Genomic DNA, 13079 nt, shown 5'->3' with positions numbered 1-13079 from the left:
CTGTCCTTCCAGTGAATATCCAGGGTTGATTTCCTTCAAGATTGACTGATTTGATCTTCTTGCCTTCCAAGGGACTTTCAAGAGTCTTCTTTAACACCATAGTTCAAAAGCATCAATTCTTCGGCGTTCAGCCTTCTTTATGGTTCAACTTTCACAACCATAGGTTGCTACTGGGGATACCATAGCTTTGTGAAAGATAGGAGATCCCCCCCATCCGTGAATAGTGATGAAATGTTTGAAAATATGCCACCAGCCTGTGATTTCACACCACGCTTACCCTAATGCATGGACCCCCTAATAAGGCAGGTCACATTCACTTTGTTAAAAATTGGGAGCTGAATCCAAATCACCAGGAAGATGTTTCCTCAATCAGACGTGACATCATCAGGTCCCGTATGACGAAACGCGTTGGATTTAGCTACGCACACACGCTACTACACATGTGCAGTTGATGTCGGCCATCTTAGTTACTGGACAGAAGGTTGTCATTACTACATGCTTCTCCCAAGGCTTTTATATGTGAGTGTTTCTCTTTTTTTGCACTTGTAAAATGTTAAACGAGGTTATGCTATGTGGGCAGTTGTTTTTCCATGAATCCCTGGTCATCTGAATGCTCCTTGGCGTAACTTTCATGAAGTAGGGACATGGATGCTGCTATATTGTGTTTGGTGCCGTTCATCGGATTGAGGGAACATCTTCCCAGTGATTTGGTTTTAGCTCCCAATTGTTAACAAAGTGAATGTGACCTGTCTTATTAGGGGGTCCGTGCATTAGGATCAGCGTGGTGTGAAATCACAGGCTGGTGGCATCTTTGCAAAGCTTTCACCACTATTCACGGATAGAGGGATTTCCTATCTTTCACAGTGTTTGATGGGACTATTTATATGGACTTTTATTTTATGCATTCATTTATTTACCACTTATAGCGCTGAACTTTAGTTATTCGTGTTTATATAATTTGGTGTCTGGATTGTGCACAGCTTCTGAATATTTCATATATTTTTATCATTTGCGCAGATATATGTTTTTTTTATAGAAACCATAGCTTTGACTATTTGGCACTTTGTCGGTAGGGTGATGTCTCTGCTTTTTATAATATTGTCTAGGTTTTCCATTGCTTTCCTCCCAAGAAGTAAGCATCTTCTAATTTCATGGCTACAGTCACCATTTGCTGTTATCTTGGAGCCTAGGGAGATAAAATCTGCCACTGTTCCATTTCTTCTCCTTCTATTTGCCAAGGAGTGATGGGTCCGGTTGCCATGATCTTAGTTTTCTTAATGTTAAATTTCAGGCCCGCATTTGCGCTCTCCTCTTTCACCCTCATTAAGAGACTAGTTCTTCTTCATTTTCTGCCAGGGGAGGACTAGTCCAGAGGGCAGGGGGGAAATTGCCCCCTGGGCCGCTCTGATGATCTGTAAAAAGGCTGCACTGCTTCTGCCACAGACATGCCTAAATAATTCCTGGTGAAGGGAAGTAAAAAGTCCCAGCTGCTGACCTACTGTGCAGAATGAAGACAAGGACAGAGCGCAGCTCCCCGGTGCTCTCAAACCTCCTGTGCTCCCAGACTCCCCCCAGTGCTCTCCACCCCCCAGTGCTCTCCGGCCCCCCTGCTCTCAGACCCCCCCAGTGCTCTAAGGCCCCCCATTGCTCTGTGGTCCCCCTGTGCTCTTGGTCCCTCTTGTGATCTCATGGCCCCCCCGTGCTCTCAGACTCCCCCCAGTGCTCTCTGCCCCCTGTGCTCTCCACCCCCCACTGCTCTCTGACCTCCCCTCTAGTGCTCTCCGCCCCCCTGTGCTCTCCGACCCCCCTGTGCTCTTGGTCCCTCTTGTGATCTCATGGCCCCCCCGTGCTCTCTGACCTCCCCTCTAGTGCTCTCCGCCCCCCTGTGCTCTCCGACCCCCCTGTGCTCTCCAGCCCTACCCAGTGTTCTGTGCCCTCCTCTGTGCTCTCAGGCCCCTGTGCTCTCAGGCCCTTCCTAGTGCTCTCTGGCCCCCTGTGTTCTCCACCCCCCATGCTCTATCCCCCTGTGCTCTCTTGCCCCCCCCGTGCGCTCTTGGCCCCCCATGCTTTCAAATCTCCTCTCCCAGTGCTCTCCTGCCCCCCAGTGCTCTCCATCCCCCCAGTGCTCCCTGACCTCCCTCCTAGTGCCTCCCCCCCCCCCAGTGCTCTCTGGCCCCTCCATGCTCTCCGCCTCCCTCCCCTGTGCTCTCTGCATCCCCTGTGACCTCTGGTCCCCCCTCATGCTCTACGCCCCCCCCCCCCCCTCTCACATGTGCTATTTCCCTGTCCCCCTCACCTCCGTTAGGAGGGAGAGTGGGGAAGGGACTGGTAAGTATGTCACGGACTGCTCAGTCTAAAATGCCCGGGCCTTTTTTTTGTCCGTCTTGGCCTGGCATCAGGGATGTGCAGCCGACAAATCTGCAGCAACGGTAGGAAGCCATCATGTTACTATGGAGCAAAATCTGGAATGTTTCCAACACCTTGTAGAATCTTTGCCATGAAGAATGAGTCCTGATTCACAGTTGTGCGATGCGGGAAGGCTGCAAATTCGCAGCCTGTTCCCGCATCGCATCCGCACATCTGGCAGTTCACACTGCCATATGCGATACGCAGGGGGTGTCAATTAAATGTTAACGACGCCCCCAGTTTGATCGCATATCGCAGTGCAATCTGACAGTTCGCACAGGATCGGAACGCACAAATGTGAACCACTGTGCGATCCAATCCTGATGCGGCTGGAAAAATGTCTCCTGTGCGTCTTTTGTGCGGGTGCAGTGCGAATTTCAGCCATACAAAGTGCATGGCTGAATTCGCATCCGCACATCCGATCACATGTAATGAAGGAGCAGTGCGCTCCGATATTACATGCGATCGCCGCACTCGCAATAGTGTGAACCGGCCCTGAAGGGAAAAGAGGGCCCAACCCAGTACTAGCAAGGTGTACCTAATACAGTGGCCGGTGAGTGTATATACTGTATACGGAGCAGAGGTATACCTAATATAGTGGCCTGTGAGTGTATATACTGTATACGGAGCAGAGGTGTACCTAATATAGTGGCCTGTGAGTGTATATACTGTATACGGAGCAGAGGTGTACCTAATATAGTGGCCGGTGAGTGTATATACTGTATACGGAGCAGAGGTGTACCTAATATAGTGGCCGGTGAGTGTATATACTGTATACGGAGCAGAGGTGTACCTAATATAGTGGCCGGTGAGTGGATATACTGTATACAGAGCAGAGGTGTACCTGATATAGTGGCCGGTGAGTGTATATACTGTATACGGAGCAGAGGTGTACCTAATACAGTGGCCGGTGAGTGTATATACTGTATACGGAGCAGAGGTGTACCTAATACAGTGGCCGGTGAGTGTATATACTGTATACGGAGCAGAGGTGTACCTAATATAATGATCAGTGAGTGTATATACTGTATACGGAGCAGAGGTGTACCTAATATAGTGGCCGGTGATGGTATATACTGTATACAGAGCAGAGGTGTACCTAATATAGTGGCCGGTGAGTGTATATACTGTATACGGAGCAGAGGTGTACCTAATATAGTGGCCGGTGAGTGTATATACTGTATACAGAGCAGAGGTGTACCTGATATAGTGGCCAGTGAGTGTATATACTGTATACGGAGCAGAGGTGTACCTAATATAATGACCAGTGAGTGTATATACTGTATACGGAGCAGAGGTGTACCTAATATAGTGGCCGGTGATGGTATATACTGTATACAGAGCAGAGGTGTACCTAATATAGTGGCCGGTGAGTGTATATACTGTATACGGAGCAGAGGTGTACCTAATATAGTGGCCGGTGAGTGTATATACTGTATACAGAGCAGAGGTGTACCTGATATAGTGGCCGGTGAGTGTATATACTGTATACGGAGCAGAGGTGTACCTAATACAGTGGCCGGTGAGTGTATATACTGTATACGGAGCAGAGGTGTACCTAATATAATGATCAGTGAGTGTATATACTGTATACGGAGCAGAGGTGTACCTAATATAGTGGCCGGTGATGGTATATACTGTATACAGAGCAGAGGTGTACCTAATATAGTGGCCGGTGAGTGTATATACTGTATACGGAGCAGAGGTGTACCTAATATAGTGGCCGGTGAGTGTATATACTGTATACAGAGCAGAGGTGTACCTGATATAGTGGCCAGTGAGTGTATATACTGTATACGGAGCAGAGGTGTACCTAATATAATGACCAGTGAGTGTATATACTGTATACGGAGCAGAGGTGTACCTAATATAGTGGCCGGTGATGGTATATACTGTATACAGAGCAGAGGTGTACCTAATATAGTGGCCGGTGAGTGTATATACTGTATACGGAGCAGAGGTGTACCTAATATAGTGGCCGGTGAGTGTATATACTGTATACAGAGCAGAGGTGTACCTGATATAGTGGCCGGTGAGTGTATATACTGTATACGGAGCAGAGGTGTACCTAATACAGTGGCCGGTGAGTGTATATACTGTATACGGAGCAGAGGTGTACCTAATACAGTGGCCGGTGAGTGTATATACTGTATACGGAGCAGAGGTGTACCTAATATAGTGGCCGATGAGTGTATCTACTGTATACGGAGCAGAGGTGTACCTAATATAGTGGCCGGTGAGTGTATATACTGTATACGGAGCAGAGGTGTACCTAATATAGAGGCCGGTGAGTGTATATACTGTATACGGAGCAGAGGTGTACCTAATATAGTGGCCGGTGAGTGTATATACTGTATACAGGGCAGAGGTGTACCTAATACAGTGGCCGGTGAGTGTATATACTGTATACGGAGCAGAGGTGTACCTAATACAGTGGCCGGTGAGTGTATATACGGTATACGGAGCAGAGGTGTACCTAATATAGTGGCCGGTGAGTGTATATACTGTATACGGAGCAGAGGTGTACCTTATAACGTGGCCGATGAGTGTATATACTGTATACGGAGCAGAGGTGTACCTAATATAGTGGCCGGTGAGTGTATATACTGTATACAGAGCAGAGGTGTACCTAATAACGTGGCCGGTGAGTGTATATACTGTATACGGAGCAGAGGTGTACCTAATATAGTGGCCTGTGAGTGTATATACTGTATACAGAGCAGAGGTGTACCTAATAACGTGGCCGATGAGTGTATATACTGTATACGGAGCAGAGGTGTACCTAATATAGTGGCCGGTGAGTGTATATACTGTATACGGAGCAGAGGTGTACCTAATACAGTGGCCGGTGAGTGTATATACTGTATACGGAGCAGAGGTGTACCTAATATAGTGGCCGGTGAGTGTATATACTGTATACGGAGCAGAGGTGTACAGAAGCGACACCTGTGTGGAAGGTAATGACAGATTTATTCATGCTAGGCCTCATCCATATGGGTGCTGTGGTCTGTGAATGGACTTTTCTCCCTCAGTACGGGACATATAGAGGATATTATATATATATATATATACTAAAGTAGAATGACCCTCAGTGCTCTTTGTATATTTATCATTCCCTCTGGGAAGAGACATGGAATGTTTATGAATTATTAAGGTGAGTGTTGCCCTCACAGGACTCATGAAGGAGCAGCTGCTGTGTACATAGTGACTTAGTGACGTCACACAGGGGAGGAGCCATGCCAGATCTCAGTTGAGGCGGGAAGCCGTGTGAGGAGGAGGAGCCAGTTAGGGGATCCCAGGTGAGGGGAGCCTGGCCCTGAGTGACAGGCGGGACGGAAGGAGGAGAGAGGGGCGGGGATATGGGCGTGGCCTCCCTCTGCTCACACACCGCACTCACTCACACCGAGTAAGTCGCAGCAAAATGGCGGCGCTGGGCACCGGGCTCCCCCTCCGCTCTCCCGCGGGGCTGGGGGGCTATGGCCCCCCCGGGGTGCCGGCACTGGATCCCGGGGAGATGAAGAGGAGGCTGGAGGAGACTCGCTGGGAGCTGGAGAACCGGAGGAAGATCCTCGTCAGGAACCTGCCGCCCGACTGCTGTAGCCAGGTGATTGGAGGAGTGTGAGGCCGGGGGGGGTGATTGTCCCATCACTGAGGGGGGGCTGGGATCTGAGTCAGGGGACCGGAGAGAGGACTCTGCGAGAGGGGCCCCCGAGGAGTGACTGACCGACCCCTGAGTGAGGGGGGGGAGGATATGAGGCTGTGCTCTGAGGGGAGGGGGGTATGGAGGGGAGGCTGTGCTCTGAGTTGGGGGTCCTGAAGTGGGGGGGGGGGGTATGGAGGCTGTGCTCTGAGTTGGGGGTCCTGGAGTGTGGGGGGGGTACGGAGGCTGTGCTCTGAGTTGGGGGTCCTGGAGTGTGGGGGGGGGGTATGGAGGCTGTGCTCTGAGTTGGGGGTCCTGGAGTGTGGGGGGGGGGGTATGGAGGCTGTGCTCTGAGTTGGGGGTCCTGGAGTGTGGGGGGGGGGTACGGAGGCTGTGCTCTGAGTTGGGGGTCCTGGAGTGTGGGGGGGGGGTACGGAGGCTGTGCTCTGAGTTGGGGGTCCTGGAGTGTGGGGGGGGGGTACGGAGGCTGTGCTCTGAGTTGGGGGTCCTGGAGTTGTGGGGGGGGTACGGAGGCTGGGCTCTGAGTTGGGGGTCCTGGAGTTGTGGGGGGGGGGGTAAGGAGGCTGTGCTCTGAGTTGGGGGTCCTGGAGTTGTGGGGGGGGGGGGTACGGAGGCTGTGCTCTGGGGTGGGGGTCCTGAAGTGGGGGAGAATACGGAGGCTGTGCTCTGAGTTGGGGGTCCTGGAGTGTGGGGGGGGGGGGTACGGAGGCTGTGCTCTGAGTTGGGGGTCCTGGAGTGTGGGGGGGGGGGGGTAAGGAGGCTGTGCTCTGAGTTGGGGGTCCTGGAGTGTGGGGGGGGGGGGGGTAAGGAGGCTGTGCTCTGAGTTGGGGGGGGGGGGGTAAGGAGGCTGTGCTCTGAGTTGGGGGTCCTGGAGTGTGGGGGGGGGGGGTAAGGAGGCTGTGCTCTGAGTTGGGGGTCCTGGAGTGTGGGGGGGGGGGTACGGAGGCTGTGCTCTGAGTTGGGGGTCCTGGAGTGTGGGGGGGGGGTACGGAGGCTGTGCTCTGAGTTGGGGGTCCTGGAGTTGTGGGGGGGGTACGGAGGCTGGGCTCTGAGTTGGGGGTCCTGGAGTTGTGGGGGGGGGGGTAAGGAGGCTGTGCTCTGAGTTGGGGGTCCTGGAGTTGTGGGGGGGGGGGGTACGGAGGCTGTGCTCTGGGGTGGGGGTCCTGAAGTGGGGGAGAATACGGAGGCTGTGCTCTGAGTTGGGGGTCCTGGAGTGTGGGGGGGGGGGTACGGAGGCTGTGCTCTGAGTTGGGGGTCCTGGAGTGTGGGGGGGGGGGTACGGAGGCTGTGCTCTGAGTTGGGGGTCCTGGAGTGTGGGGGGGGGGGGTAAGGAGGCTGTGCTCTGAGTTGGGGGTCCTGGAGTGTGGGGGGGGGGGGGTTAAGGAGGCTGTGCTCTGAGTTGGGGGGGGGGGGTAAGGAGGCTGTGCTCTGAGTTGGGGGTCCTGGAGTGTGGGGGGGGGGGGTAAGGAGGCTGTGCTCTGAGTTGGGGGTCCTGGAGTGTGGGGGGGGGTACGGAGGCTGTGCTCTGAGTTGGGGGTCCTGGAGTTGTGGGGGGGGGGTACGGAGGCTGGGCTCTGAGTTGGGGGTCCTGGAGTTGTGGGGGGGGTACGGAGGCTGGGCTCTGAGTTGGGGGTCCTGGAGTGTGGGGGGGGGTATGGAGGCTGTGCTCTGAGTTGGGGGTCCTGGAGTTGTGGGGGGGGGGGTACGGAGGCTGTGCTCTGGGGTGGGGGTCCTGAAGTGGGGGAGAATACGGAGGCTGTGCTCTGAGTTGTGGGGGGGGGGGGATACGGAGGCTGTGCTCTGAGTTGGGGGTCCTGGAGTGGGGGGGGGATACGGAGGCTCTGCTCTGAGTTGGGGGTCTTGGAGTGGGGGTGTATGGAGGCTGTGCTTTGAGTGGGGGGGGGGTAGGAGGCTGTCCCCCAGGTGGGGGTTTTCGAGGGGGGAGGTTGGAGGCTGTGCCTCTGAGTGTGTTTTGGAGGGTTATGGGGGCTGTGCCCCTAAATTGGGGTTCGGGGAAGGGGGTGGGCATGGAGGCTTTTCCCCTGAGTGGGGGGGGCGTAGAGGGTTTGCCCTACATTGGGGTTCTGGGGGAATAGTGGCTGTTCCCTAGGTGGTGGTACTGGGGGGGGAATGGTGGCTGTCCCCTGAGTGGAGTCCCTGGAGGGGGTGACTGCTCTTCCCTGGGTGGGCCTCCAGGGGGTGATGGCGATTGTCCCCCTCAGGTGCTAAAGGGACTGGTTTCCCCTGTGTGTGAATGTCAGAGGGGCACCTGCCCCCTCATTGAGGGGTCCAGAGGGGTGACTGGGTGTCCTATCAGCAAGTGTTCCCTGAACAAGGTGTGAGAACTGTGGCTGCTCTTTATCCTTTGAGTGTCACAAATTCATCTTGTCCCTGACTGAGGCCCCCCAGACTTGACTGTCCCCTAACTGGGGGTCCTATGGCTGACTCTTCTAATGAAGGGTATTCTGTTATGTGAATGACGTTTCTAGAGAAGTGACTGTTCCTTGAGAGTCCTGGTATCTACTTTCTGTTCACTGGGGACCCCAAAGAGACAATGGTCCCATCCATGAGGGGCCCCATAGAGGCGGTGGTCCCCTGGATGATTTGGACATCCTGGAAAAATTTTGCCGATCAGCTGCAGCGACTGCTGATCAGTGTTTTCTGGGGGGGTGACAAGTCCTGCTGTCAGAGTGCAATGTCCTGCTTGGGGATTCCTCCAATTACCTTGCTTTGTGTGGATGGAGGAATCTGTCCTCTCTGTAGTATTTGCCAGGATGCCAAAGGCAAAGATCACTGCTGTAACAACTTCCTTCATTGTGCTTTTATCTGTCACTATTGTTCTTCCTAATATAGCAGGAGGAGAAATTCTTAATTGGATTTCACTCTCCGGGTGCTGCAGCCAACGCAGATAAATGATTCTGGTGAGGAACATTTTGGCTGCTTGGCTTCCTGTGCTGAGTCTCTGGGATTTGTGTGCCAGGCAGAGGAGTTCTATATGAGCTCTGCCTATGAGCTCTGCTAGAACTGAGCTGTCTCTGCTCATTGACATAGAAGGGAGGAAACTTCTCTACAGTGGAAAATCCTCCCGCTTTCCTGGCTCTGTTGACTTTATTTACCAGGACATGCAATATATCTGGAGCTGTCAGAATCCATGAAGTGTTTGATATTTGTTTAGTAGTTCTGGGAAGGTTGATGAGAGGCCAATCCCATCATTTTTCTTTATTCACTTTGTGTGAGAAAAGTGTTTGCATCAGCAGAATATACATCCATGAATGCTGTGCAATGACAGGTCTACATGACACTAATTCATTTGAGTTATTGTATATTCATGAATCAGAAAACACACCAGGCAGTAATACTGATCTGAATTTTATTAGTAGAATAAAAAGTTAATATTTAAGCATTTTTTTGTTTCCAAAAATAATTTTTCTTTGTAATGGTAAGCCTTTGGCAGGACTGGGAGCACCGTGTATAAAGTGGTTCTACAGCCAAAATGTGGTTGTAAGCCCTTCCATATAGAGAAGTGACTGGCCTCAGGTGAGAGGAAACCTATATCCTGTGTAATGCCCCGTACACACGTGCAGATTATCTGCAGACTTGCCAAAACCATATAATATGAGGTCAAACCTAAACGCTTTCAATTTGTATGCAATCCGGCAGGCCCTTGCACTACATAGAAAAGGTAAATCTGAAGACAAAAGTCTTCAGATAATCTGCACGTGTGTACGGGGCATAAGTTGTACCTGTTTATCTGCAGTCTTCTCTTCTCTACAGTTGTTCAAAGTCAAGAATCTATAAGGCCCCTTTCACACTTGTGCGACTTCAAATTCGCACGATTTACAGCGATTTTTGATACGGGTTTGAGTGGGCTTATAATAAGGGATGCACCGATCCGATATCTGGATCGGATATCGGCGCCGATATGGCCATTTTAGATGGATCGGGGGGATCGGTAACATTGACCGATCCACTGGCCGATCCGGTTTTTGCTTGGTAACGGCTCAGCCATCCCTTACTAGGTGCAGTAGTATTATCTGATATCACTCCGCCTGTGAATGGAGGAGCCGTACACATGAAGCAGCGGTTTTGCTCTGTACTGCAGCCGCTTGCTTTGTGTGTAGCTCCGGATCGGTTCCGGTATCGGCGATTTCACAACGCCAGATATCTGTATCGGGTCCAAAAAAGTCGGCTCGGTGCATCCCTACTTGTCCCTGCAACTTGTCTTTTCCTCAAAATGCCTCAAAATCATGCCTAAAGTAGTGCAGGGACTACTTTGAAGTTGGTTCGACTTGAAGTCGCACAGATATGAATGGGGCTCATTGGAAATAATGAATGACTTTTCATGTGATTTTGCAGTACCAAATCGCATGACAAGTCGCACAAGTGTGAAAGGGGCCTAAAGCTTGTCCGAGCATTCAGTATAAATGAGGCAGAGAGCTGAAGAGCTCAGTGAGGAGAGAGCTGATTGGAGAAAAGACACCCCCCCCCCCTTTGCGCACACAGCTGAGGCCATCAATCAGCTGGAGCTCTTTCCAGTCACCATTTCTTCTCTTGGTGTCAGGAAAACATGTCGGAGGCGATTCATGTTGTTGGCAGAGGAGAAAGACAGCAGACAGGAATGACACTTAGTGCTCTGGATTGCGACAAACGCACAATAGAGCAGTGGTCTCCAAGCTATGGCCCGGGGGCCAGATGTGGCCCTTTGCTTGCCTTAATCTGGCCCATGGGGCACCAAGGATGGGGCACCATTCCTCCTCTGGGCACCAAGGGTGGTGGGGCACCATTCCTCCATTTCTTTACTCTCTTGCACCAGAACATGTTCAACTCCCACTTGCCTGAGTCAGGCTCTCTAAAGTCTGTAGGACTGTAATCTGGCCCTTTGCTTAGAAAGTTTGGAGACCAATGCTATCTACGCGATTACATGCACGCTGTCTCGGCGGTACGCTCTGCCGCTGTGATTAGACACAGCGGGAGGAGCGAGCTTGATTGCCGCCGGCCTCCCGTGATCTTCTGGGAAACTGATAGGCGAGCCGCCTGCCTATGAAAACAAAGCAGGCGGCTCTCCTGTCAGACACAGAGAGATCATGTGTCTCAGCTAAGCTTAAACTCCGATCTGTGTGCCTGTCACAGAGCCCTTCCCCCCCCCCCCCCCACAGTTAGTAAGCACAATTAGGCTTACTTAATCCCTTGATCACCCCCAGTATTAACCCCTTCCCTGCCAGTGGCATACAGTAACAGTGCATATTATTTAGCACAGATTACTGTATTAAGGTCACTGGTCCCCAAAGTGTCATTTAAGCCCCGTACACACGTACCGATCGTTGCCAGAACGATCGGCCGTCTTTTGTCCAGGGCTGTCGTGTTTGAAAACTGCAAAAGACTGCACGCGAATTTTGTCGGCCAACCGACTGCAGAAGTGATGTCATGTGATGGTTAACTTTCCGTGTGTTTTTTTTCTTTTCTGAGCATGCCCAGTCTTGCAAATCTGTTTGTCGGCCGAATTCTGTACTGACCGACAATCGGCCGTTCTGGTGTCGGCATACAAAAATTTTAATGCTTGCACGACAGATTCTGTTCGGCCAAAAGTGCGCTGTCGGAAGCATCATACTAACAAGCCTACAATCGGCCGATCGGTCGTCGGCCGACAATCGGTACGTGTGTACGGGCCTTAAGTGTCAAATTTGTTTGCCCCAATGTTGCAGTCCCGCTATAAATGGCTGATCGCTGCCATCACTAATAAAAACCTTAAGTCCAAAAATCTATCCCATAGTTTGTAAACGCTATAAATTTTGTACAAACCAATTAAAATATGCTTTTTGGGATTTTTTTTTTTTTTTACCAAAAATATTTTTAGCAGAATGCAAATTGCCCTAAACTGAAAAAAACATTTTAAAAATGTTTTTTTATTTAGAATGTTTTATAGCAGAAAGTAAAAATGTTTTTTTTTTTTTTTTGTTTTTTTCAAAATTTTCACTTTTTTCTTTTGTTTAAATCTAAAAACCGCAAAGATAATCAAATACCACCAAAAGAAAGCTCTACTTGTGGGAAAAAAAAAAAGGACATCAATTGTATTTGGGTACAGCGTCGCAAAACCGCGAAATTGTTACAGTAACGCAGTCCTGAGTTGCAAAAAAAGGCCTGGTCATTGCGGGGGTAAAACCTTCCGGAGCTGAAGTGGTTAATATGCCCCCCCCCCCCTCTAAATACTTAGCTGGGTCCTCAATTGATCCAGCACTGTGCACGGCTGGATCTCTTCTCTCCTGTCTACGCAGGGACTCAGGTAGTCAATCAAATGCTTTGAGGTAGCGGGGGGGGGGGGGGGGTGGGCAGGGCCGTGCCCCGCTGTGTCTGTCTATGGAGAACTGTTTAATAGGTACACAGCTCAGGAGCAAGCACGCATGTGTGCCTCCATAGCAAGAAGCTTGGGGAGGGCACACGGAGAAGAGGAGCAGCCAGGAGCCCCAGCGGGGGAACCTGGAAGAGGAAGTTTGGGGCCGCTCTGTGCTCAATACTATTGCATAGAGTGGGATAGTAGAACATGTTTATTATTTAAATGGGGAAATTTTTTTTACCTTTTTAACACTTTAAGGTGGCTACGAATTCTGAACCTTATTTGGTGCTGTCATTGGATGCTCATGCATTTAGCTCTGAGACTGGACTAATTTGTTCCCAAATTCTACATTCACTACGTTCACATCTCTGCATGTGGCTGCGGGAATAGCACTGCTCTGCATGAATGCTCTGGGCTGTCATTCATGAATGGCATCCCTGCTCACGTGAAATCGCAGTGCGTGTACAAAAAGTCCATGCAGTTTCCCTGCGGCTGCGTGCACCTATTTTATTTTATTTTTTTTTTTTGCAGAAACAGGCACGGCAGCCCATTCAAATGAATGGGCTGCGTCAAATGCACAAATCGTGGATATGAGACCCTAAGTTCTCACCAAATGCAGCTTTGAAATCGTGCTACTTCAGCTGCCGGTCAGTGCGATTTTTATTTTTATTTTTTTGTGGG

The 13079-nt window shown here is 51.0% G+C and overlaps 1 protein-coding gene across 3 annotated transcripts in view; it reads left to right on the top strand.

The window, feature by feature from the left end:
* The first annotated feature begins 5761 nt into the window (after positions 1-5761).
* The window catches only part of RAVER2 (ribonucleoprotein, PTB binding 2), an 87217-nt gene continuing 79899 nt past the window's right edge, over positions 5762-13079 (top strand). For all 3 annotated transcript variants that reach the window (XM_082264998.1, XM_082264999.1, XM_082264997.1), the window contains exon 1: positions 5762-6010. In XM_082264998.1, coding sequence (XP_082121124.1) covers positions 5828-6010 — 183 coding nt within the window. In that variant the 5' untranslated portion in view covers positions 5762-5827. The remainder of the gene's footprint in view (positions 6011-13079) is intronic.

This window comes from Pelophylax lessonae, assembly GCF_965119305.1.
Source record: "Pelophylax lessonae genome assembly, chromosome: 8".
Lineage (NCBI taxonomy): Eukaryota > Metazoa > Chordata > Amphibia > Anura > Ranidae > Pelophylax > Pelophylax lessonae.
Note: the sequence above shows the minus strand (reverse complement) of the source record. Positions and strands in the feature narration are given on the sequence as shown.